General features: G+C 50.2%; 1 protein-coding gene and 1 long non-coding RNA gene across 5 annotated transcripts in view; both read left to right on the plus strand.

Annotated features, from left to right (window-relative positions):
• The first annotated feature begins 6423 nt into the window (after window positions 1-6423).
• On the plus strand, window positions 6424-13590 carry LOC146442811 (uncharacterized). Of its 3 annotated transcripts, none has more exons than XR_014849467.1 (3): window positions 6424-6581; window positions 7862-7948; window positions 13350-13590. It is a non-coding gene; the product is annotated as an uncharacterized LOC146442811 (long non-coding RNA). The 3 variants fall into 3 exon arrangements; XR_014849466.1 differs by lacking the exon at window positions 13350-13590 and adding an exon at window positions 8074-10065; XR_014849468.1 differs by lacking the exon at window positions 13350-13590 and adding an exon at window positions 8077-10065.
• A 9041-nt stretch (window positions 13591-22631) lies between these two features.
• KDM7A (lysine demethylase 7A) overlaps window positions 22632-26916 on the plus strand; it is a 52562-nt gene continuing 48277 nt past the window's right edge. For both annotated transcript variants that reach the window (XM_085049550.1, XM_085049551.1), the window contains exon 1: window positions 22632-22802. In XM_085049550.1, coding sequence (XP_084905676.1) covers window positions 22687-22802 — 116 coding nt within the window. In that variant the 5' untranslated portion in view covers window positions 22632-22686. The remainder of the gene's footprint in view (window positions 22803-26916) is intronic.

Below are 26916 nucleotides of genomic sequence, written 5' to 3' on the forward strand. Positions count from 1 at the left end.
GTGCAAAAGGAAATGCATCAGAAACTGATGTCTGAGTGTTTTAGACGACAGCAGGATGTGACAGACTGACCAAACTGGTATTGGAAGAAAAGGTTTGCTTCAGTCCCAAAGCACTTTTCCTATATCAAGGAAGCAATGCTGCTGCATTCTGGTTTTCTTGGAAGTGTAGAACCCAAATGATAGGGATGTCTGCCTGGTTGGTACCACAGTGCTCTCCAAAGCAGGGAGAACTGAGCTTCTGCTCTAAGTACTGGGCAGCCTTACAGAGCATGTGAGCTGCTTGTCCTCACCAAACCCAGGAGAACAGCTTTCCCTTCTGCTGGAGAGTGGGAGGAGAAGCAGCAGCATGCTTTAGGGGTTGTTTTCCGCCAGAGATAAAAGGAGAAAATATTTTGAGCTAGTCCCACAGACCTCAGCAGCACAAGCACTGCCTGCTCAGGGATGTCTCGGACACATTGCGCTCTGGTTACTCTCCTGTAATTTAACCCTCGATCCAGCTGTGGCCAAAGTGCTCTGCCAAACCTGTTTGTAATTTCTCCCCCCTCCTTTTCTGGGTTCTTTTCTAACTGGAATTGCCTACAGGGATGTTTTGGGTTCTGCATTGCAAAAGTTTTCTAAGGCACAGCATGCCCACCTCCCTGCATCTTTGTCAAGCCTTATCTAATCCTTTTAGTAAACAGCTTCCCTCCTGCAGAAGGCTGTAAATACAAGCTCTTAGGACGCTGTGTGAGGCTGGACTGGGGCTCCCTGTGCTGTGGACATGCCCATGAAAATATCCTCCATCCCTGGAAGGGTTTAAACCCAGGTTGGATGGGCTCTGAGCAACCTGGTCTAGTGGAAAGTGTCCCTGCTTACAAAAGCAGGGTTGGAACTAGATGATCATTAAGGTCCTTTCTAAGTCACACCATTCTGTGGTTCTATTGAAGCCTTTCAGAAACCTCCTACAGCAGGACAGCTATGTCCTCACTTTTACTCCTGATTGTCAGGTGGGATTTGTTACTAGAAAGTCACTCATCTGCTCTGGGGTTCATGGCAGAGAAAAGGATGTGGGGCTGACAAAAGCTGCTGCTTGCCTGCAGAGAGGGCCAAAGATGACAAAGCAATTGGGTTTCAGTCCACTGCATTATGCAGCTGGGAAGGAGGAAGAGGAACATGGAGCCATGGCGTCAGCAAGGTGGGTGCCAGCCTGGTGATGAGGGAATCTGGCCTTTGCTCCCAGATGGCAAAATCCCAGTTGGTCTATGCATTTGGTTCCACTGTACTTTGCCACCTGCTTTGGCTGCTGTTTTGCTCTCAGTTGGATAAGGATCTCTGCCTGTCTTCTCCAACTTTATTGAGCACAATTTTCTCAACTGCATTCACTTCTTACACAGAAAGGGAGCAGGGAGCTGTTTTGGAGGGTTTATCATAAGACAAGGACTAGGTTTGCTGACTCTTTCCTTTGCTCTTCTCTTCCTAATTCCACTGTTTCTCCTTAGTTTACCTGTTTGAGCTCAGATGCACAGGGCCATTTTTCCTGTCCCCAGTCTGTTTTCCTTGTGGCAGCTTGTCTCCAGGACCAGAGGAGGAGACAGTATTTTCTGTGCTAACAGAGTGATCTTTGTTGTAATGCTGTTGTAGAGCGGGTGGATGTGATTGCTGACAGACGTATTCCTTCTGCTAGGGTGTGGATTAAGGCTGAAGGTGACTTTGTTCCTTCATAAATTCACTGACTTTCCCCAGGGAACTGAAGGGGCAGGACTGGGAGGGGAGAAGTATGATAAATGAAAGTGTCAGAAGGAAATGAACTCACAGAGGCCACACTATCAAAGAACAAATGTGTGCTCTGAGAGGAGCTCTCACCATCGCTCAAGGTACCACTCAGGGGGTTAAAAAACCCAGGAGGATGCTCAGTGAGAAGCTGAGCATGGCTCCCTGCAGGCTGCTGTCCCAGTGTAATTGCCTGGGTAAGTGGATTAGCAAGCAGCAGCGTGGCTGGTTCAGGGTTAGGAGGCTCTGAGGGGTGAGGACAGCCCTGTCCCTCACCAGAGCACCAGATGCAGGCAGTGCTTGCTGCAGGATAGCATTGCTCCCTTCCAGTCAGAGCTGTGTGATGCCCAAGCTGTGCCTGCCGGCTGGTTGTCACTGCGGGGGCTCGCTGGGAAGAGTCCCATGGAAACTGCTCCTTTCAGAGCTATCACTAGTCCTTATCTGCCGCGAGGTGGGTATGGTGACAGCAAATCACGTCTTGGGACACTTCTTTGCCTTTGTTGCCATGGGAATCGGTGTCTTCCGCAGCTTTGTCTTCTGTGAAAAAAAGAGGAGCATTGTTACCTCCCCTGGCTTGGTCACCAAAACGTGCTGAGGGTGAGAGGGGGTTGTGGTCAGCCACAGAGCCCTTGGAGAAAACCTCTGTGCTGGGGACAGGCTGGCAGGTCATTTTGCCTCAAATCTCCCCCAGCCGTGCAGGTCCCTGTGCCACATCTGCCACACCTGCACTGGGGTGGTGATGCAGAGCAAAAAGCAGAGGCATCACTGGCCCAGGTGGCCTTGCCCCACCAGCCCTGGGTGCCAGATGCCATCAGACCTGCCAGAGGAGCAGGGACCTGCCCTTGCATCCACCCTGCGGGGAGGTGGAGGAATCTGGGTCACGTCTGACGTGCCAAAACATGACATCAGTTCAAAAGTCTGGTGTGGCACAGAGAGTCAAACACAGGAACTCAGGTGGGGTCCCCTGCCTTTGGGGGTGTTGTAGGGTATGGACAGAGGTGTAGCAGATTTGTAGGAAAGGTACTGTGTGCTGTGTCCCTCCCTGGGTGACTGAGTAGCCCCAGCAGGGATGTGGCAGCTGTGCAGCTCGTCCTTCACAACCAGGCACTGTGGAGCCACTGAGGTGACCCAAGGATTTTCCGCAAAGTTGGGTTTCTAACCCAAAATCTGCATCTCTCCCGTGCTTCAGTCCATGATCCAGCCCTTTTGAGTGTGGTAGGGAGCTCCCTGTGTTTGTACCATTCGTCTCACCCCTACCTCCCAGCCCACACTTGTGTCATTTCCTTAGAATTGCAACTGATCTCTATTTCAGTTACACTTGTAGTGTGGATTCCAATACCCACTTAAAAGGTGTCTATCTGCCCCAAACTCCTACGTAATACAGTGGTGGTGTTATTTCCCCAGTACTGAGGAACTGAGTCAGAGGGAGGCTGAATGACACATCCGAGGTTACCCAAAGGGGCTGAGCCCTGCTGGGAACCACATCTGGAAGTTCCTCTCTCTCTTGCCAGAGCCCTCACCCTCCTCTTATGTGGCACTGGATGTGGGGCATCGCCCTGCTCTGCCCCCAGCCTTTCATCTCAGCCTGGGCCCTTGGACTCTGAAATGAGCCATAAATACAATCAGCCCCTTTCAAGGGGAAGGAGGGATTTATCTCAAGCTCTAAACTTATGGCAGTGGAATTAAAAGTAGAATTTGAACTAGTCTGATTTAAAAAACCACAATTACAATCCAGTGCTTTTGCTTTGGCTTTGATGTTCGTGCTGCTTCATCCTATGCAAAGATACTTTTTAATGTTCAGCCATTCAAACTAGAAGTGGTTAAACACAGAAATATAGATAAGAACTGTGGAAGTCTGGACCAGCAGGAAAATACCATATGTGTTTAACCTGGGGTGGAAAGAAAACTTATCATTTTCTCCAAAGTGTGTGCAAGTGTTATGTTTTTAAATATATTTTTTTAATACCTGTGTAATAAGATGGCTTAAGTGGCTAGTTCAAAAATGCAGGAAGTTTCACTTTCTAATCTAAGAGGTGCATGTTTCTGTGTTTATTCTTTTGCATAGATATGAGTATATACACATGTATAAATACATGAAATGCTCACGCTGTTGTAACTCTAACAGTTTTTCTACATTTCTCTCCCTTCAAATGGTGTTGTTTATTCTCTGAGGATATTCATCCCCAAACCCACTTCAACTCGTGCACTGCTAATTTAACAGAAACAGGCTTTGCTTACAGCTTGAAGCTGTTTCTGTTGCCTTTGACCTCTGCTTCTGAAAGGGCTTTCTTGGAAGTAGTCAAGAATATTGAAACAGAATGATGGGATAAAAAACAATGAATAATAGAGGGTGGGCAATGACTGAGTCACCATGAAATACTGCCAGTGGAACTAGCTGAGCTCCAGCTCAGCATGGTCTGGCTACCTACGTCTCATTGCTGACTTCTTCAAAATGTGCCACTGCAGATGGCTGATGCAGCCAGCTAACCACAGGGAAATGCTACAGCTTCAAAGCTCTGGGAATAATAAAAGTCATGTCTGCCACTGTCTGCTTACTCACCCTTGAAACGAGCTGGTATGAAAGCAGCAGAGAGCAGTTTAGGCTCGCAAACAGAATGACTCGTAGGCTGTGATGTGTTAGAAATTAGTCATGTTTCGGTCTGTGCTTCTGATTTTGCTCAGAGGTTGTCTGCACTTCCTCGGTCTCTCCCTGCTGTCCTGGACACTGGGCAGAGCAGGAGAGGCAGGGAGTGATGGGGACAAAGGGAGGCCTCTGGAAAGGAAAATTAAGCCCTCTGAACTGCTCCACCATGCGTGGGGAGTGCACAGACCAGGGCTGGCAGACAGCTCTCCATGCCAGAGCAGCTGTGCCATCGCCTCTGGTCAGGGATTTGCACAGCAAGGGATAAGAATTCCTGGTGCTGCCAGCAGGCAGGAATGATGGAGGTTAGGAAGTGTGTGGATGTGGTGTTTGAAGGCACAAGGGGACGTTTTATTGCCATGGGGCTCCTCGTTCAGTGCCTTCCCCAGTGTGGACAACTCCACAAGGTCTTTCACCTTTGCCAGAAGAAAGGAGGGGAAGGTCACCCCATTGTTCTCAGGCTTCAAACCAGCTTCCCCTCCCTGAAACGGTGGGGCCAGTGAGGGGCTGCTTTGGTGGTGTTTTTCTGTCATGAGCCTGAAGTGGGTTAGCTGGGTTTTCAAACACCTTCCTCCAGCCTTTCCTCATTGCACAGCCATACACCTCTGCTGGCAGGCAGTAAACCAGCAGTTAAACCCAAACCCCTTTCCAGTGGGTGCCGTGAGCTCCTGTCCCCCTCCCCACTGCCTGGGGCTCAGCCCTGCTGTCCTGCTTTTGGGGACAGCCCTGCAGAGGTGCCTCCAGCACAGCTGGAGGTGGGTGCTTGCTGGCTGCTGTGCCCAGAGCCCTGCTTACCCCAGCGAGCTGCACACACATGGGACCAAGCCAGACCCTTTTGTCCCCTTGTTCTGTCCCAGGAGCACATGGAGGCTGCTGGCATTTCCACCACTGTCCCCGTGAGTGGAGACCTCATGTAGACACCATTCCATAGGGGATATCACCACTCAGGGGAAGCACAGTGAGAAAGAGCCCAGGGAAATGAACCCAGGGGTGGCACCTCGTTGTCCTCACCCTCCAAAGCTTGGTGTCCAGTGCTCAGGGAGAGAACAATGATGTTGTGGTACTGCTGGTGCCACAGGGGGAATGGAAAGGGCCTGAGCAGTGTGTGCTGTCATTTGAGGGATGTGCAGTGCTGTGTTTTCCCATGCACTGTGGGTGTCCTGGGCTGTAAATCCTGCTGAGACAGCTGCTGGGTGCTGCTGGAGCCTATCTACTGCTTTTTCTTTCTGCTGAGTCCCAGGCAGCAGGGCACACAGCCAGAGGGGTGGCACAGCAGCACAGGGGATGCCCACCCAGCTGGCATGTCCCCTGGCACAGCCACCAGCAGATTGGGGCTGCACAGATCCCACCTGCAGCTCCCAGCTGCCACAGCCAGCAAACCTGGCTTGCAAATTAGAGCTGAGCAGCAGTGACAGATGTGAGCAGAAGGGCAGTCCTGTGCAGTGGCTGTGTTTAATCCATGAGAGGCCATCCCGCAGGTGAGGGCAGCTCCCTGCTGAGGGGGCCTGAAAAGGGATTCCTCCCAGGGCTCTCAGTGCTGCTGGCACAGCCCAGAGCCCCGTGCTGGGGTGGGACTGCTTTAATGTTTAACAGGCACAGGTGCACCTGGGCAGGAGTCAAAAGAGAAGGGGTTTTACAGCCCGTGCTGCAGGCACTTTCTGAAATGTTAATACCACACCACCTTGCTTCTACTTTTCTGAAGTGGTAAAGCCCAACTCGAGTAAAAATCTTCCGTTGGAGCTAATGAGAGTCACACATATCAGTTCTTTTCAGCAGCTGGGAATTAATACAGAATATTTTATACCTTAAAATGCTGGGCAAACATTAACTAATCCTCTCAACACCCTTCTGGGATAGGTAAATATTACTCTCTCCCAGGTGCAGAAACTGAAGAGGAAAAGTTATGTGATTTGCTTAAAGCCACAGAGGGAATCAGGTGGGGGCAGAGATGGGGGGAGGATTTAACAGCTTGTGCCTGTGCCTGGGCTCATTACAGGTGCTGCCTCTCAGCCAGTGCTCTTTTATAAACTCACTTGTAGGGCTGGGGAAATGTCCTGGTGTCTCCTCAGCTCTGCAAGAAATAAACCAGCTGATGCATGATCATCCAGGGTCTGTGAGGAGCATGGAAGGGCTTTTGTTGGACAGGGATTCCAGGGAGCACGTGGCTCTGCAAAAGCCCTCTCACTCTGAAGTCAGTGAAGTTTTGGTCCATCACCTTCAGGACAGGACTTAAACCTTGTTTCTTCCAGGCTCAGTTTGCCATGGATGGCGAGAGCCCCCAGGGGCTTAGTCCCAAGCCGCCTGTCTTTAGAGGGTGATAAATGCTGTCTTGGGTGATAAATGTTGTCTGCAGAGCTGGGTTTGTTATCTTTGGGATTTCCATGGCAGATACGGTGGCGGGACAGCCCCGTGCTTGCAGAGCTGGAGGGAGAGCTGAGCCCATGGCAGGAGGGGTTGCTCCAGCCCCCTGAGGTCACCCTTCCCTTCCCTCAGTGCCTGCTGCTGCCCTGCACTCGGGACAAGGCTGCCTGGGGGGCAGCAGTGCCTGGTGCTCCTCAGAACCACACGATGCTTCCCTCCTTTTCTTCATGGTTGGGATTTTAAATAGCCTTGTAGCGAGGGGGTTCTCTCCTTGTGCTTAATTGCACCACACCAACCTCTCCCCATTCCCAGGGTGAGTTGGCTCATCTCCTCCTTGCTTGTTTCCTCAACTCCGACCTGGCCAGGGCTTTAGTTTACAGGTGACAGATAAAATTCGATGGAAATGTTTCTGTGAGAAGCCTCTCTCACCTGCAAAGGTCACTTCTGTGCCTCCCAGTAGTGCTGGGGTTTACTGAGTGTTTGCCCATCTGACTGTGCCCATGGCCACTTCAGGGCAGTCACCACCCGTGGGAAAGCCCTCATTTATTATCCCTGATCCTGTTTCAGCTGCACTCCGAGGCAAAGCCATGTACTTGGGGTCTGTGTCTGTGTGATGGGCTGCCAGGGAAGGCTCCTGTCTGCTGCCTTGTTCTGGGCTCTTTTAATTAGAGACACATGGTTTATTATTTAAAAGAATATGCTTTGCTGGTTGTTTTGTTAGGATCTTGTGTCTGAGACTGCTGCAGCTTGTGAGCCTTAAATTAAGCTGTAGGAAGGACACTGAGCACCTGGGGAAGGGGCTGCTGCAGAACCAGAGCCTATTGTTCTCTCCCTGAACTGTGGGGAAGCTCTTTCCCCATGCTGGCTCTTTTACTTGGGAGCCAACTAATACACACGGCGGTTTGTTTCTCTCTCCATCTGTTCCAACTTCAGTTTATTCACGGCTCTGTAGGTATTGTACACTCAGCTGCTTTTTTAAATTTTTTTTTTTTTTTTTTTTTTTGGATGGGAGAACCTCCCCTTTTCATGGTTCACTTACTCATTTTGTAGGTCTCTGGCTTCCTTGTCAAGATTTCTCTTTTGTTGTATTAATTAGTCTTAAATCTCCAGTCAGGTGCTGCACGCGTGCTTCCCGTGTACACCTTAACCATCTGCCGTGTTTCATCTCCATGGCACCGAGGCCAAATTCCAGCTCTGGTAATGACAACCTGCCTCCCTGCATTTTTTTTCCTGTGCTTTTAATTGGCTTTAGTTCACTTCTTTTTTGTGGGTTTTTTTTTTTTTTTTTTTTCCTCCCTGTCCTAACATGCCCCTCCACTCAGCAGCAAGGAGAGCTGGTCTGGGGTGGTGAGGAGCTCCAGGCTGCCAGCCCAAGATGTCCAGCACCACCAGGAGCAGCCATGGCACAGCATGATGGATGGAGAGGAGAATGGGGAAAAAAACCGAGATGCACGTTTACAGCACTGAAAGCAGTTGCACAACTTTCGGAGGCACATGGTGAATTTTGCGATTCCCCAAAGCTCTTTCAGGGAGAGAGTAGGTGGCTTCCTGAAACTGGTGCTGTTTTTTCCTGCCTGCCTTTCTGCCCAGACAGATCAGCAGTAGTCCCTGGGGGAGGCCATGACAACAACAGATAATGTTTACCCTGGTCTTAACACTCCTGGATTCCGATACTTTCAGGATAAAAGCTGATGTGTCTGAGTGATCTCAGAATGGATTGAAGCTCCAGGAGTCTGGCTGCTGCTGTCGCCTGGCTTATCTGGCACTTTAATAGCACAGCAGTTGTTAGCTTTACAGCTGGGTTTTGGGAGGACCAGACTGGTGTCTGTGTTTGGGAATTGCTCTCCGCAGGTTGTTTTCTGGGAGAGAGCAGGTTCTTGCTATTCTTTCCCCCCCTTTTTTTAAAAAATACTTGAGTCTCATAATCATTGAAAAGATCCTCTAATGCTCAAAACTTGCTTAAAAGTATGGCCTGAACTCCTTATTCACTTTGTCTGTTTCTTCCTAGCCTGGAAGCTTGCTCTGCTAATCCTGTTACTTCCAGTGACAGCCCCAGCCATGGGAGTGAGCCACTGGCAGGGCTCTGACTCTGACTGGGAGTCCTTATTGTCACAGCCTGGCTCCAGTTGTCACACTGAGGGCTGTACTCATGGCTGTGGGCACCCAGCACTCCACCCGGATGGATGGATGGATGCATGCATGCATGCATGCATGCATGCACAGCCTGGAGCTGCCAGCACTCATTGAGAGGGTGGCTCCCTGCTGAGGATGGCAGAAATACCTGCCTCTTATCCAGCCTTTCAGAGCAGGTCAAGTCTTACTGGTCAAAAGAACAACAGTGGTGGAGATGGGATTGGAGGCAGGGCAATGATGAGCACCATCTTTTGCTTCAGTGGGTAAAACATCCATGGGACTTCAAGTTCTTTGCTTTGGAAATACTGAAGCAAGGATTGACATTTTGGGAGTGTTCAAAGTAGTCCCACATGAAGTTATATCACCTTCTGGTCTTATGTGAAGCAGCAGAAGGGCTTGTCCTTGCAGAAGTCCTCTCATCCTGCATAGACCTTCCCTTGAAAGAGCAGTAAGCTGCCTGTGTTCTCTTTCTCTTAGAATCACAGAATTGTTTCGTTTGGAAAAGACCTTTAAGATCATCAACTGCAATCATAAATGCAGCACTGCCAAGAGGATAAGTGGTACCAAAAAAGTCTGCCCTGGCAAAGCAGCACGGAGGGAGAAAGACCAGTTCTTGGCAATGAGCAAAGCAGTACAGCTAGCAGTAAACCCAGGCTCACTGAAGAACCCTGTGAGCCCAAATCCAGCAAAGTCCTTGTGATATTATCGATTATTTGTCTTGAGGTCTTTGTGAAGATGATGGCCTGCTCAGCAGTGTTCAGCATGCACACACATGCAGGTAGGAAAGTGTCTGTCCTGCAGCAGAGCCCAGGTGAATGAGGCAGGCAGGGGCAGGAGAAAGGAAAGGCTGTGGATCCCATTCCCTGACACGGCATAGGCTGACTGTAATTTGGATTTTAACAGTATTTGGAAGCATGGAAGTGTGGGGAGGAGGATTCTCTAAATGTTGCTTGTTGGGATGCTTCACAGTATGACCTTGGTGCTTCTCTGAGTGAGTAAATGTCCTTAGGAATTTGGTCTTTTACCTGTGAGACCCTGCACTTCAGCACCAACTTCCCAACTCAGAAGAGGTCTTAACCACAGCAACATCCTTAATTTGCTACAAGGTAAGGCTTCTAGATCAGCAATACAGTGGGTCAGATTTGATTGTTTCAGATGTGTGGGTTGGTTTCCCAGTGTAGTGGGTCTCCTGACACCCTGTAGCTCTAATGCCTGTAGTGATGGAAGAGTTTGTGAATCCTAGTGGATCTCTCCTTGCTTCTGTGAGAGAGACAGAGGTGGGGTTTCAATTTTTACAAGGAGGTGGCGTGGCATAGAAGAAATGAGGCTTTTTACCTCAGTGTCTGAAAAGAAGGTGCTGGCATGGTTGTGAGCATTGCCTCAGATGGGCAGCACCCTGCCTTCCCCATGGGGATGCTTACAGCAGGGTGCAGAGGTCCCTGCTGAATAATGGCTCTATCCCTGCTCCCTTCTCCCTCCTCTTTCCCTGTTCCCACAGATCAGATCAGCCCTCTGTGCCACAGCCTGTCATCTGATTTATGGGAGCCATAAACTGCAGAGCAGAAAGAAATAAAAATACTAAACACTCAGTTTTTTTAAAAGGCCAACAGTGCATTGAAGTCTTGGTGATAATTTGCTCATAAAGAAATATTATGCTTCAGATCATAATCCCAGGCTGCAGATGGAGGTTGAGGTCTGGCCTGGGTCTCTCACACTTAGGCTGTAAAAGGAAGGGAATGGGATGAAAAAAACCACATAGCATGTGGGGATTAGGCTCTGCTGTCTTGTTGTCCATCACCTCTGGTGCTTGGGAGGTCTTGTGGAGAAGTGCTGATGTTCTCTAGAAGAAAACTTGTGTTGGAGGGACAGTGAGCTCATGGGGGGGCAAGAGGCAAGAAGGGAAGGCAGAATAATAATCCATGAGCAGCAGTCAAAGAGCTGAGATTTACAGGCTATGTACAAGTGCCCAAGTGGTGAGTTGAAGGCTGTACCCCTTGGACTGAGCAGTGGGGCTCACCCACTTTTTCTGTAATATTGCCAGCCTGGCCAGCCAAATGCTTGTTGGAGCTGCTTGGGCAGCAGTTGCTTTTAGTAATTGTTGTTGAACACTGATTTTTGGCCATTGCAGATGGGTGTCTTGGTTTCCAGAGGTGAAAAGCAGCCCTCTGCCAGTAAGAGCAGAGAAGCAGTAGGAGTGTGAGCAGGTGAGACCTTTACTGGTGTCAGTGTTTGACTGCTAGAGAGGTCTCCCAGCTGCCCCAGGCAGGGGCCTGTTCTGGGTGGATAAAATTCCTTTCTGGTTTGGCTTCCTGCTGCAAACACTGTCTGTGTCTGTTTACCTACTGGGCTAGCACTGGGGACAGGCACCAGGTTAAAAGCAATGCCTTTCTTCAAAGGAGATCAAGGATTTCATGGCCATTTCCGTGCAGACATATCTTTCTCCTATCTGATCTTCTCCACCTCATGCTGCCAAAACCACCTATTAATACACTGCCATCTCAGATGAATCTTGTTTTGATGCTGGTAAGGTTGCAGGAGGGCAGGAAGGTTGTCAACCATGGTTTTGATTTTTCTTTTTTTTTTTCCTTCTGTCCTTTCCTTATGTTCTGCTGGCAGGAAGGCTGCTGGCAGCACAATCCTGTGTCCTGGACAGCACAGAGCTTCACTGCCTTTCTCAACTCTTCTTTCTACAAAAAACACTCCTTTGAAAGGAAACCTTTCTTTCTCAGATACACATCCTAAACATGGTGATGTAGATCTCAGCAGACACATGTTAATGGTAACCAAAGGGGCAGGATGCTGCTATTCAACAAGTACTTTCTTAATTAAAATAAGAAGGCTTTAGCAAAAACAGATCCAAAGCATAAGTAGCCTGGTTGAAAAGGGAATCTGAAATATTTAACTTCCCCACAAAGATGCTGCTCTGGCAGTTCTGGGGTGGTCCTGGGCTAAGCAGTGCCTGTGCTCCAGCAACAGGAGCTCCTGTGCTCCTCATTTGAGCAGGAGGGTTTCAAACACTCTTCATCAAGGGCATGAGTCTAGTTTAGTTCCCCCTGGGGAAAGAAAAAATATCCCTTTTACCTTGTAAATGAATCCAGTCAAGAGTGTTCCCTCCCCTGCAGCCCTTTACAGTTTGACTACCATAGGAGGAACTTCTCCAGGAGAGAGGCTCACAAGCCATTTCTCCTCTAGTTAGCATTGGCAGCTCATTTTCTTGGGAAATCAAAACTTTCAAAACTTCTGGCTGCCCCCATCTTACCCCTAGTGTTTCCTGAAATGTTTAACAGCATCCTCTTTGCCTGTTTCCCAGAGACTGAGTTCCTCTTTGTGGTCAAGGGTTCTCTTCCCTCCTCCTTAGTAGTGACTAAGGACCTTGTAGTAAGGACCTTGTTAGTAGGTCTTTGCAGGGAAAACAGATGATCCTGATGGCCAAAATGCATCATTTCTTCTGGTAAGTGGCTTCACAAGTGGAACTTTGCTCCTTTCTCCAACAGTGTTTGCTTCTGCAAACATGAGGGAGAAGGGGTAATTCCTCCCTCCAGACACAAAGTACATTTGTAAGTGTGGTGAATATTTAGTGATGACTTTTAACAGCACACAGAAAGGAATCAGCTCTGAACCTCACTCCCCCCAGACCCTGTCTTTGATTAGAGATGACAGGTGATGTGACTGTGCAGGTTTGGCACTAGGCACTGGTTCCATCTGAATAGCAGTGAATTCTCACTTCTAATAGGGCTGAAATAGTGGCCCTTTATGGGTCAGAATAAGCTATAGCAGGGTTCTCAACTGGAGCCAGAAATAGTTGATAAATTACTGATTGCTCTGACAAAATGCTTAAAAATGAAGAATGCTTCCAGGAACTTTACTTGGATGTTCTCAACTCTGACCTTCACAGAGTATAGATACAAAGAGTAATCCACAGATACTGTTCATCATAAAGTGTGTACATAACCCCCCTTTAAAGAACAGAACTATATGCTCTCTGGACACCTGCAGATTTGGATAAGCAAGCACACCTGTGCATGGTCCTGCAATTCCATGTAGCCTTGTCTGTTGGCTATCAGGCTGTTACCCACACTTGGGTTTGGGCAGTAGTTGCACAGCAAATGAAACCTTCTTGGGTCTTTTGCTTGCGAGCCTGCAGGGAAGCTGAGGCTGGCAGAGGATCTTTGGCTGCTCTGCTGGTGGGGAGGGAGTTGTAATTGCTGTGTAACCTCTTCTCTCTGGGTAACTTGATCACTGCAACAGACGTACGCCAGGGTAAGCAGTGGTGATCCCAGCCCAGGCAGGATTCAAAGCATGCCACCTGCTCAGAGACTCTGTTGATTTGATTTTGTTTCTGGCGCCATCCTGCCCAGGGAAACCTTTGAAAGACTGCACTCACAGCTCCATCCATCAGCACTTCTCTCCCAGGTCTGATCAGCAATGAGCTCTCACCTTCCTTTCCACTGTGTCCTTCTTGCAGGCTCTCTGTGTGTACCCTTGCTCCTCCAGTGGGGTGACCATGCTCTGTGTCCATCATGGTCACTTTTCTCTCCAAAGGAAAGGCCTCTCAGCAACAGCAGATAAAAAATCCAGCTGTGGAATTCTGCATTTCTTTTGGAGGTGACCTGGCTTGTGTGGGCTTCATGGCCTGACAGGAGGCTGGCTGTGGGAACCCCCTGCACAGCTCCCAGTGCTGGGGAAACAGCCCCATTGCTCTCATCTGATTCCATTACCCATCCCTGCTTGAGCAGCAGCAGAGTGAATGATTTTCCAAGTGAACACTTTCAGTTGGGGCACTGGAGATTAAGGTAAAATTCCAGCTGCAGGGGAGACACTTAAAACATGCAGTGTAATCTGCCTTCTTGGCAGAGAATTTCCTCCCAAACCTGGGGACACTTTGGGACACCACTTGGGTGCAAAACTGTTTGGTCACAAGAGGAGGAGAGGGGTGCAGTAGGTGAGCAGAGCTGGCTCCTCGGGCACGAGGTGCTGGAGGAAGCCTGACTCACTACCCAAAGTGGTGCTGTGGATGTCTCTGAGCAGATGGGCAGATGCTTGCTCTGCATATCTCTGTTATTCCTAGGAAACTGGTGCAATATGCTTTTCAAGTCTGCTGTTCCAGAAGAGCAACGAAACACGTGGTGAACTTTGATCCTGTTGAGTGTTGGTGTTAATAAGTTACAAACTGACCTGAATGCTTTGCAGGAGCCAGGGCAGTCTGGGGGAAATTCTCTGCTTTTGAGTGAGAGGCACCTTGTCACAACTCATCCCATTCCCATCAGCTTTGCTAACTCAGGCAGCCCCTAGAAGCTTGGATGCCAAAATGGCTCTTGTATTAGTTTAACTCTGGGATCAGCCAGTTCTCCAGCTGCTGAAATGCCACTCTGCAGGAACACCAGCTTGGTGCTGGCCTGGGGGAGCAGAGCTGCTGTGTCCCTTTTTGCCTGGGGAAACAGGGAGGGGTCATGGAAGAGGCATGGAGAGAGACCAGGAGCTCTGCCACCAACCTGCTGCCCAGCAGGTCTTTCCCCTTTCTCTGACTTTTTGAAAATGAAGGCCTTCTGTTTGTATCTGGCTTTTTCCTTTATCTGCTTTTACAGTCTACTCTTATTTGGTGGCTTTGGGAACGACTGCCTTGTTTCTGCAACTTGGATGCTGCTGAGAATCTCTTGTCCATCGAACTCAGTATGATTCCTGCTTATAAAGCACAAACATACTTTACAAGAACTTCTGAATCTTCACTGTGAAGCAGGAAAACCCAGAGAAGGAAGTGAGGCTGTTTAGATTCAAGGTTTCTACCTTTTTTTTTTTTTGTAGGAATTTTACAGGATTTTTTTTAGCAAAAATATATACCTCAACAAAGCTTGTCCAGAGACCTCCTTGTTGGTGGCCATAGAAGTTTGTTTGTTTGGTTTTTTTGGGTTTTTTTTAGCAATAATTTATTTAGAATTTTTTAAGAATATACCAAATATAATGAAAAAATGGGAAGAGAAACTGCACTTTGGGTAGAGCCTTCCTCTTTAATGACACTCCTTAGCACCAGAAAGTGTCAGAAATAGTTTTCCCAGAACAAAACTGAGAAATGGGCTCTTCAGTTGTGTGTTACCTCCTCACCATCCCTGTCCCTTATGGACACCCTCAGGCTCCATCAGCAGCACCTCTACAGTGCTGTGGTGCTTGTTCCTGACCCCTGTTGTTCTCTGAGCCAGAGCTCTCTGCTGTCCCCAACAGCAGGAGTATGCTGGGGCTCCTTTGTGCTCCTAGCTGCTGTCCCTCAGGAACAAACTTTCCCTTAGCTTTGGACATTTTCTTTCTTTCTTTGCTCATGTTCCATTGGCCATATTGTTCAAAGGACACCCAGATCACTGCAGGTATTTCTGGGCATGGTAAGACTGGTTGTGTGAGCAGTGCTGGTGGAAAGGAGCAGGACAGCTGAGGGTGGCCAGGCAGGAACTGCACAAGGCAGAGTGCTGAGTCCAGATGAGCCATACTTCTCTGTGGCTATCTTGCTGGAGCTGATCCTCATGCTCCAGCTGCTGTGGGACCAGGGAGAGCTGTAGTCCTTGGGCAGTGGTATGGGCACTGTGGGGTCACCCTGCTCCCTGCACCAGAGGGACCTGGCTTTCCCCTTCTTCTCTCTGTCCTGGTCATTGCCATGCCAGTGTGCAGTGGGAGGAGAGCTGAACAGTGTGCTGCAGCTGGGGATTGACCCCTCGGGAGTGCTTGGCAATCACAGCTCTGCCTGAGACAAGGCAATCTGGATCCTGCCACCAGCCCTGCAGGACCTGGGGGGTTGCAATGCTGCAGCTGCAGACGTGGCTGGCACAGGGGGTGCCACAGCTGCTGTGTGACAAAGCAGAGGAGGTTTGGCAGAGGTGTCAGTGCTGCTCTTAAGTCTGGCAGGGGTAGAGGTGGCGTGATGGGTGCTTGGTGCATCCCAAAGTCTGTGGTTTGGGTGCTTGGTGCATCCCAAAGCCCGTGGTGTGACGGGTGCTCAGTGCATCCCAGATCTGCTCCCCTATTTCCCGCTCCAGGCAGGGTCACCAACCCTTGATGGGTGCTAGGGCAGCCCTCACACTCCCCTCTGCAGCCCCTGGTGACCACTGCCCACCTCCCAAAGGCATCACAGGGTCAGTCTGAAGGGAGAAGGTGCTCAGGAAGGGACTGCCGGGTATCCGTGTGTGTGGAGAAGCACCTTTCCCCGTCCATCTGTGTGCCCTGCTCGGCAGCCCTGCTCCCTACCTGCCCTGTAGGGCAGCAGCAGCGCCAGGCCCGTGTGCCAGACGGGCACGGACAGCAGGGCCAGGGCAGGAGGATTTTCCCGCATCCGAGCGCTCCCTTCAACAAAGCCGTGTCTGTCCCGCTCCCACCATCGCTGCCCGTGCGGTTGGGGAGCGGGGGGCTGCGGGAGCACAAAGGACCCCAGACAATAGGGCGAGAGGGAGCATTCCTCACACCCATGGCGGCAGCAAACGGGCTTTGTCTCCAGCCTGAGCCTCTCCCCGTGGCTGCCGGCCGCCCTCGCCGCTCCTTTGTTGGCGGCAGGGTGAGACAGGCAGGTGAGCGGCGCGGAGCGGAGCTGGCGGCGGCCGCATGTTAATGGCTTTCCCCAGCCTGTCGCTGGCTGTTTGACTTGATTCATGAGGCTCCTCCGTCGGAGAGCGAGCAGGGAGACAGCTATTGTCTGCCGGGCCTGGGGCCCTGCCGGTGCTGCTCCGGCGGCTGCCACAGCCCCGGGAGCGCTTGGCACCTTTGCCCCGCTGTCCTTCCTTCCCGCCCGGCGTGTCCGTCTGTCCGGGCGGTGCGGTGGCACTGAGTGGTACCCGCAGCCCATCGTGTCCCTGCGGCAGGAGATGCGCTTGGGAGAGGGCAGGTGGGCAGCTCCCCAAACACAGCGCCTCGGAGGGCAAGAGCATCACGATCCAGTCGCGATAGGCCGTGTCCAAGCAGGGCTGCATCCAAGGAGGGCTTGTGCAACTAAAAGCATTTCCACATTTCCACCCAGTGCCTTAGTGACACCAGGAAAATGCTTTTGGTGGTGGCCTTTTTTTTTTTTTTTTTTTTTTAATGGCTGCTGTGCATGTCCCATTATATTTTATGATTGGCTATAATTCTTAAACAAAGCAAATAGGCAGCTGGTGGACAGGTATTAGCCGGGCAGCAGTCAGCCTCTGGCTTGATTCAGGTATAGCATTTGATAATGCTCATGTGGGAAGGGTATGGGTGATAATTCCAGAGAAGAAAAACAAACTGGACAGAGTGCACTCCGTCATACTGGCAAAGACCTGGATTGTACATGCTGGGGTGCAAATAGGATTGTTTGCATATTCAGCTGACTTGCTCTTCCCTTTTCCTCATCCCCTAACATAGGTGGTGCCTGAGTTCCTTGGGGACAAATGTGTATGGGGGAGGGGGTAAAGGAGCATGCAGAGGAGGAATGAGAGCAGAAAGGGTGCTGATTTCAGGGGCTACAATAGAAAGGGCCTGGCTGGTGGGGAAAATGCTCTGGGGATGGGGTTTATCAGACTGAATATAGGAAGCTACAGATAAGCTTGTCTGACAGGTTTCCTTTCATATCCCTGACATGCAGTTTATCCCACTCTGAACTAGACATTCCCTCTCCAGAGCAAAATAAAGGTCCAAGGTCTGATTTCTTTTTTCCCCTTTCTTTAATTTTCTCAGCTGTCAAGGAATAAAGCTGAACCGAGGTGGAAAGGAGCGTTTATTCCCAGTGGGTAAAGAGAGGAAGGCTGAAATGAATGATTTTCTCCAATGATAGCACTCCCTGAGCAGCAAACCCCACCTCTGAGTTTCTAGTAAATCTACTGGGAGTACACAGCAAACCAATCGAGAAACGTCAAGGTGTATTTACTGTCCTATTAACCTGGTGCCCCATTCCCTCTCTGACACAAAGGTGCATCCCAATGCTCTGTGCTGGGAAGGGAGCATGGCTGTGAGCCCAGCTGGGGCAAGGTGACCAAATGGCTCCTGGCTCCTGTTCTCCAACAACACAGCATGGAGAAAGGGTGCTGGAGGTGAGCCTGTTTTGGGAACAGGGGTGCTTGGGGGCTGTGCCAGTTCTTTGTGCTCTCAACGAGGCAGAAATTTAATTGTAAAGAGGAACTCACACACCTATCTGCAGCTGCAGCCTAAGCAGGTTATGTTAGAGATCACCTAGACTTGACTGCTGTCAAATACTGGCTGCGAGTGAGATGGGTTTCCTGAATGCTAGATTTTACTTGGTGACACATCTAGAACTTTTGTAAAGAGCTTTTTGAAATAAGCTTGTTTTTAAGATTTTTGCAGGTGTCTTTTTTTTTCTTTTTCTCTTCTTATAAAGGTAATTGGGCAATCACAGAATTTTGATGAAAGTTGCGTCTTATTCTCTTGCTTCATAGCACATGGCCATCCTGAAGAATAAAGGAAATGCTGATAAATTTGGTATATTCCCCATCTAATGTTCTGCTATGCTATCCTCAGAGCATATCCTGCCCCTAGTTAACTTGTCTCTGCTTATAACACTTTGTATATAAAACACAACCGGGTGCTTTTCGCTCTGATTAAAATCATGCTGTGCAATAGGAAATACAAATTAGCTCTGGCCTTTGGGCTCCTGACAAGTTTCCAGCGCCGCTTTCAACACCACAGAGATTGTGTAACTCCATCTGTGCGTGCTCTGTGTGGTGACGTCTCCCCCTCCGTCATGAGCTGGGCTGCCTGTCGCTCATCCAGGTTCAGCTGTTAATACTTCAAGCTGCTTTTAGAACTGAAGGAGGAAGAGGTGTTGCCAGCAGCTGGGTGAAATGCAGAAGCCAGCTTTTCCTTGCTAGGGGACTGCGTGGGACAGGTTAAAATGAGGAGGATTTCCTAAGTAATTCCCCCAGTCTTGATGTTTGTGCAAAAACCTCCCTTTAGAGTGAGTGACTGGGGAACTCAGCACGGGAGAGCCAACACTTTGGTACAAGATTAACCCCTGAAGGAAGAGCACAGTAGCCTCTTATTCAAAGCACAGCTTAAGTTTGTGCTGCCATGAAGCACACAGCACTTTCCTGCCTCCTCCAGGGATTCAAGCCAGGCGCACTGCGTTACATCATTCCAGCATTGCTCACACAAGGGCTGAGGCTCCAGCTATCGTGTCACGTTTTCAGCAGAAACCTTTTAAGTCTCGGCGACTTCCTCTGAGGATGCTGAAGCAAACAGTGCCCAGACCTGTGAGTGAACAAGCTGCGAATGACATCGCCGGTTTGAAACGGAGCGTGGGCACAACGTGGGCGAATGTTCTCTGTGCTGGGTGTTTTCTAAAGGTCTCTGAAGCATGAGGCATGACTGAATGACTTCTGTTTTCTTTAAATGATGAGTGGGAGAATTCTGAATCGTTGGTCTGCTTTTATTTTTGTTAAATGTGTGTGGGCTGACAACATGACTCAGTATTTTCTCTGCAGATGCAAAGATCATACTGCCAATTCTGGGTATATTTCAGACAGTTTCCTATGGAGAATTGGAACGTTTTTTAGTCCAGAGCTTTGCTTTTCGGCAGCCTTAATCCTACTGATGTGAAAATAAGTGATTTTAAAAATTACTGTTTTGCCAAAATGTACATAAGCACACTGAAGAAATGACCAAACATGGGGAAAGTCCCTCTACCCCCATGTTTTCCCAACAGTTTATCTGATTTTTTTCACTGTCATCAATGTCTGACATTTCTTTCTGATTCTCCCTAGCCTAAGTTGCTGCTGGGCCCTCTCTTTGTCTGCTGGATATCATCTCTGGTGTTTATTTAGCTGTCCACGTCCTGCTGAGTGATGGTCACCATCCTGTGACTGATGGCTGTGAGTTCTCCCCTCCTCCCAAGAGACAAGTAGGCATATTTGTGGGTACATGTACGTGGTTCAGCCACAAGTCCCAGAAAACTTCCCTTTCTTCCTTCTGGCAACCTCCCTGCCCTGCTGTCCCTTCTTTATCATCCCTTTATGTCATCTACAGCTTATGGCATGTGCTCTGGGAGATACACAAAGCCAGGTTTTGGATGCTTTTATGAGTGCCCTCTTCTCCCATACCCTCTTCCCTACTGATGTGCAGTGTGCTGGTGGTTACATCCTAGATAAGAATAGGTTTCTTGCTAAGACCTCACCTGTAATCATTACGCAGCATCCTAGAGCTACCAATAAACCACTTTTCCCAGTTATTAAATAGCGAGTATTACTTTGCATGCTTAAGATCACATCTACTTTCTTTAAAAAAAAAAAAAAATTCCCATAATCAAGGCCAGTAAAGGGCAGGTCCCCACACAAGGGGTGTGGTGCTGAGACCAGTCTGCTTCCTCATTCTTTGCACTCTCACTGATGGGCTGCTCTCTTCTGTGCCAAGTGAAAACTTCCTCACCCAACCCAGTAGCGCTGGACTCACCCTAAGCCCAGCCAGGTCTCCTCCTCCAGGCTGGGCAGCCTCACCCCGTCTCTCCCGGGAACACCCACCCTATTCCCGCCTGCCTTAGCAAGGTGTTCAAGGGTTGTGCCGTTTGCAGACACTTCCTGATACACAACACGTGTGCATTTTTATGGCCAATTTGGATAAACTCATCACTCCAGCTGGTAACTGCAGCTTCCCGATAAGACTGACCATGTGACAACACGAGAAACAGCAAACTAATGAGAAGGAATTGTCCATCTTCAGACTCCAGAGTGGATCCATATACCAACTTCACTGCACACAGAATAACAACTCTGTTGTTACATTACCTGTAATCGATTCCCCAAGAGTTGCAGGCCCTGCCATTAGAAAGCAACTTCCTGGGTGTGCCTTTGAATCAGATTAATAAAGGGAAACAATATTTTAATGAGAGACCCTCTTGGTATGTATTGTTTCCTGAAACTCTGAAATCGTCATTTGTTATCTTACTGGTGTTTCCTACTCCAAATAAATTTAACAACATCTTTTTAGAGGACTGCTGTGACTGTGGCCACATTTTGAGTTGAAATATTGGGATGTATTGGAAAACAAGAGTACTGAAATATCTACAAACAGCGTCCTGCAGGTCAGGACCTCGTACACTTTCTAAATAGGTCAGAGTTTGGTTTGAGAATCTGGTGTTTCTTGAAAATACCCTTTACACTTCCTTTATTTCTCTGTTCCACTCTCCATTCAGCCACAGAGCCTGCGTGCAGGATTTATTTGTTTTACATTACTTTGCTGTCCATTTTGCTGCCAAATCATCATCTCGTGTTGCTGTCTTATATAAATGTTAACATTAGCAAGCTTCACAATAACAGTCTGGAAAGGAAACATTTACTTCTGAGCTTCCCTCTGCCAAACAAACCTACAGCGTTTGCTTTTTTGTGGCTACTGGTGGTTAAGGCCATGGGTTGTAAAATTACAATGCTGTAGGCAGTGTCTACTACAGTTATGATCACTGTAACACGCACTTCAACATATTTATTGTTTCGCTTTTAAATTGGTACATTCAGCGTGGAGGACAGGGCTCCCCATTCCCTCATACAATGTAATCTCCATAGGCCCTTGAAAGGCTGCAGGAGAAAAACAACTCTGTTTTCAACTCTACTTTTATTGTCTTCGATGACACATAATGAAAGCGTCAGTGTTACTTTTGTGTCCTGAAAGAAAGGGTGATGGCATGGAACGGAACAGTGATGCACACGTCGGCAGAGAGCTCGACAAGAAATAAACCACTGCAACCCCCAGCTGGGCAGCATGGAAACACCAGCCGCGCAGGCTTCCTAAAATCAGATGTGCCTCTGCCCCCGGGTTCCTCCGGGAGAAAGCACCGCCGCACGTCCGCTCGTTCGGTGTACGGAATTCGGTGGCTTTGGGAAAACATCTGTCAGAAACTGCAGCAAACGAATCTTGCGTCACTGACTGCCAGTGCCCCGTGGCTGGGTCTGCAGGTGCTGAGCCACGCCAGGAGAGCTCGGCAGGAACCGAAGCGGCACACCTGCGTGGGGCACCGCGCCGAGGCGAGCAGGGCCCGGCTGCCTCGGGGGGTGGCGAGAGGCAGCACGACCCCTGCTCCGAGCGAACTCCGCCGGCTCCTCAGAGGGGTCTCCGGCCGGCACGGGGCGGGGCGGGGCGGGGCGGGGCGGGGCAGAGCGGGGCAGGGCAGGGCAGGGCAGGGCAGGGCAGGGCAGGGCAGGGCAGAGCAGAGCAGAGCAGAGCCGCTCCGGGCACCGCCGCCGCGCTCGTTACATAACGGGGTGCCCGGCGCGCGCCGCGTCCCGCGCCCGCCCCCACCCGTGTCCTCGCGGCACCCCCGCCCCGCCCCCTCCCCGCGTGACACCCAGCGCGTGCCTCCCCGCGCCCCGCCTCCCCGGAGGGGCGGCACGTGCGCGCCCCGCCCCGCCCCGCGCGCCCCGCGGGGAATCGCTCTTCCCCCCCGCCCCGCCCCGTCCCGCGCACGCTCAGTCCCCGCAGCTCCGCGCGGCGCGGGGCGGGGCGCGGGCCGTTCGGCGGGGCGCAGGCGCGGCGGGGCCGGTCGCCGTGCGGGGCGGGCGGGGCGGTGCTTCCCCCGCGCCCTCCTCCCGGCCCCGTCCCCATCCTCCTCCTCCTCCCGCCTCCGCGGGGGCCGGGTGACGCACGTGCGCGCGCCCCCGCGCGCTGTTGTCCGCTCGCTCCCGTGCCGCCCGCCCCGTGCGCGTGCCTGCCGGCGGCGGGGGGCGCGCGCGGCGTGCGGGGCCGGCACGCGCGCTGTTGTTATTGGCGGCGCCGCCGCGGCCGCGGCGGAGGGAGCGCGGCGGGGGGGGAAACGGGACGGGACGGGGAGGAGCGGAGCGGGGCGGGCGGCTCAGTCAGGGAGTTCTTTAAAGATGGCCGGAGCGACGGCCGCCGCCGCGACCCCCGTGTACTGCGTGTGCCGCGAACCCTACGACGTGAGCCGCTTCATGATCGAGTGCGACATCTGCAAGGACTGGTTCCACGGCAGGTAAGGCGCCGGGAGCCGCGCCGGGGCCGGGCGGCGCGCCGGGGCAGCCGGCGGGGCGGGCGGCCGGGCGGCCACCGGGCACAGGCGGTGGCAGTCGCCTTCCCCCCTCCCCCCGGGGGGGACAATGGCTGCGCGGCGGCAGCACGGGGGGAGCAGCGGGCGCTCGCCCGGTCCGGCTTCCCCCCCTTCGCGGCGGGGACAGTGCCGGCGCCGGCGGGGGCGGCCGTCCCCGGGCACATGGGTCCGCGGCTGCGAGGGGGCGGACGGGCCGGGCCGGGCGAGCTGGGGGGGGCCGGTTACGAAAGAGCAACAGATGCGGGGCTGACGGGGCCGGGGCCACCCCGAAGTTGTGCCGACTGCGCGGAGGCGTCGCGTGTCCCCCCGCGTCCCCGGGGGTCTCTCCCGGGACAGGCCGGTCTCCCGGCGGAGCAGTGCGGGATCCGGGGCTGTCCCCGGCCGGCTGCGAGCTCCGGGCTGCCCGTGCGTTTTGTTCGGGGGGCGGCGGACGAGGAGAAAGAGGGTCGCCCCGCGCCTCTCGCCGCTTTGACGTTTCCAGCCTGGTCCCGAGCGGCCGCCGCCGCCGCGCGTGTGTTTTGCGAGCCGAGCGTGTGAATAATAAAAGGCCCGTCGGCAGCAGCCGCTGCGAGCGGGAGGCGGCGGCGGGGATTCACGGGCACTTAAACAAAGGAGCAAGTTGGGGGCCCGCGGCGGCGGCGGCTCGGCTCGGCCGGGCCGGGGCTGCGGGTCGCTCGGTGCCGCCCCCGCCGTGAGGGGAGCGCCGGGGCGCGCGCGGCGCCGCTGATTGACAGCCCGGCGTTTAAATACCCCGAGCGGCGACAACAACAGCGCCGGCCGCCCGCGCCGCGCCCCCTGCCGGCCAGGGCCCGCAGCGCCGCCCCCCGACCCTGCCCTGCGGCCGTGCGCGGGGTGTCCCGCTTGCTCGGGGTTGTTTTCCTTTAGTTATTTTCCTATTTCTTGCCCTCAAAGGGCACAACCGAAACGCTGGCAGAAAGTAGGTTGCGTGTCTAGGTGTTACTCAACAGTAATTGTTACGCACGGGTGTTTTCTTGCCACGTTTTCGGGCGAAAGGGAGGCTCGCAGCGTTTCAGATGTTTACTTGTGCGTACGTGGAGTTGGTTTGTTCTTTGTACGTGGGCTTCCCCCGGCTCGAACCGCACCGTAATAGAAACTGTGAAAAGGGCTTTGTGGACCATAAAAACTGGCAAAGCAGGATTGTTGTACCTTAAGAACAAGCTCTCATTAATATTTTTAACTAGACTGCTGCTGCTCTTGCCAGCGCTGTTGTTGAGAGCGAGGCGCACAACAGCTCGTTTGGGTTACAGCAGCTTAATACGAGTTTGTCAAAACTCGGTCACTGCCTGCAATAAAGGTGCAGGCATCGCCTGGAGGTGTTTGCACGGTTACAGGTTCTTTCTTTTCCAAGTCTTTTGCTGCATTTGTGTAGTTGCTGTTTCAGAGTATCCTGGCAATTGCTCAGGTTCCATGCAGGCTTAACTTAAATGCCAGCCTTGTGCGTCAGTATTACCAGGGTATGGGTGAACTAAATTTCTGAAATTGTTATGAGGAGAGGAAAGTTATTGCCTGATTCAAAGGTGCGACAGACCACTTGGTAGCTTTCTTGGATCTTGCTCTGCAAAAAGCTCCACAGAGGTTCCCATGATGGAGCTCTGTCTTGTAATGGGTAGAAAAAGTCTGCTAGCACTGAACTGCTTGGATAGTCTGAAATGCTCAGAGTGGAAAACAAGCAAGCAGGCCAGCAAGAGCTGGCAGCAGCCATGCTGCTTTGGGATTTAGTTGCATGCTCACCCAGTCCCATGACTAAGAGACAGGTTTTTGGGAGACTCATTGCCCCCTGCCAGCTGTGGTCTGCTCTGGGAGTGCCTTTCCCCTTGCTTTAAGAGTGTCTGAAAACTCTTAGATAGCTTGTGAAAGAAAACATACACTCTCAAATCTTGAAGTTTTTGGTGAACCTCTTCATTTCATGTTTACTTGATTTTCTTTTTTTTTCCCCCCCAGCCTATGGAATGGGACTGATGTGTCTTCTGCCATAAGAAAGATATAAACCCAGAGTAGTGTGCTAGCATGATACCTTGCATATATTATTGGATTATGGACTCTTTGCTGCCTTCCTGTGTGTAGTCAAGAGAGAGCCTGAACAGTACAGTAGAGGCAGTACAAAGTCCATTCTGACAGATTGTTACTTAGTCCCTTTAAATTTTTATGGAATTTTTTTTCCTGTCTGTTTTTCTTGCACTCTCCGGCTTCAAATGATTTGTACTTTAGTTTGCTATTATCAATATATTAGTATTATTAGTATTACCAAATACGCATTTTATTGCCTTTGACAAATATTTGTGTCAAAGCAAACGCTCTGTTTTGCCTGGCAAGGCTGTGAACCTGCATTGTGGGTTTCAGTTACTCTCTGAGTGGGCCTAACACGCAGCCACAGTCTGGTGTAATTACCCCTTGTGAACAAAAGAGCGTAACGCGGGTGCCTGCGTGCTGCTTGAGGCTTCCTCGCCTTCCTGAATGGCTTGCAAGAGTGCAGAGCCTGCACAGCTTTCGATGTGACAAACTGTCAAAGCTTGCAGACTGGCAAATCCATTGATATTTTGGACAATTTTTGTGTTTCCTCCATCTTTTTATCTGCTTTAAATGAAAATGTCACGTTAAGCTGATTCCTGCTTTCTGACTTGTCTGGAATATGCTCCAGCTAGAATGCAGCTTAAAAAGTCCTTTTTGCTGCTCTGTGTGTTCAACTTTTTCTTGGATGTGTTCCGTAGCTCTTGAAACCTCTTAAATTTCTTGGTTTCATCTTCAAATTATATGTATCATTCTAGGATACTTCTCGCACTGTCTCTGCCTCCTTTCGTTTTTTGATGCTTTGCCTCAGTTATTAGGTTAACTACATGCTGTCATCTTTTCTCGTTTGTGTTTTTTTGCTGTGATATATTCTGTGCATAAGTTACATATCTCTTTTTAAACTGATCTTGCTGTCAGCTCTGCTCTTGAAATATGCTTGTGAAGTTTGCAGAAACCCTATTGTTAGCTTTGAAATTTTTGTCCTTTTTTTCTGTCCGTGATATGTGTACTTGACTAGATTTATATGCATTGCATAGATGTCACTTATTCCTGTAGACTAGATTTCTGACAGGTCAGAACAAACTGAAGTTAAAGCATATAATTCACATTTTGTCCATACAGTTGTAACGTTGTCTGTAATGTTTCAGGAGTAAAGGACTGTAGATTTGGCTTTCTGAGGAGGTTTGCTTTATAAAGCTGCTCCGGTACTGTACTAGTTGAAAAGGAGTGTGGAGAAGTCAGTCAGGTAAACTGAGAATTAAAAATGCAGGTGCCCTTATGAAGTCTTCTGTGTAGCACTTTTCCGGGGATGTTTTGTTTCTCAACAAACATAGAGTGAACTTCTAACATGTTTCAATGATGAATAGCTTAAGAAATTATCAGATATGTGCATGTCAATTACACTAATGGTCTCTGCCTTTTGAAATGCCTGCAACCTTTCTAATGTATTTTTTTACATTAAAAAAAGATGTTTGGGTGGTTTTTTTATTAAACAAAGGAAATGTTTTACTCTTCAAAGTTAGAGTAATGAGACAAAGAAAGGGAAAGCATCCTTTTTTTTTTTGGTTCAAAATTAGAAATTTACCTGAAAATTTCATAATGGTGTCAAATTTGGTGTCTCCCCTCTCAGAGAGAAAATCTTTTATGCTTAGAGAAATAAATATTTAATTTGAGTGCTTAGAGGGCTGTAAGAGAAATACAGCACTAATCTGTATGTCGTGTACATATGTACGTACTTCTGTTGCAAAGCAAAGTCAAATTGATTAAATTTATATGGAATTGTTTTTAAATTGATAGGTCTTGCTCTAAGGATTAACTCTGTATTTTGTGTAGTCTTGAAAGACTTAACTTTTTAGAGCAGTTCATTGATGGTGTTTTGCCATTAGGTGTCTGATGTTTTTTACAGCTTTGTCATTATTAGAAAACATTTAATAACATCATTTGAAAAGGAAGGTGATTCATGTACTTTTTGAAGATTATAATTTAAACTGCAGATGCCTTGAGGCCTTTT

The sequence above is a fragment of the Lichenostomus cassidix genome, chromosome 1Ab (genome assembly GCF_008360975.1).
Source record: "Lichenostomus cassidix isolate B80296 chromosome 1Ab, HeHo_3.0, whole genome shotgun sequence".
Taxonomy (NCBI): domain Eukaryota; kingdom Metazoa; phylum Chordata; class Aves; order Passeriformes; family Meliphagidae; genus Lichenostomus; species Lichenostomus cassidix.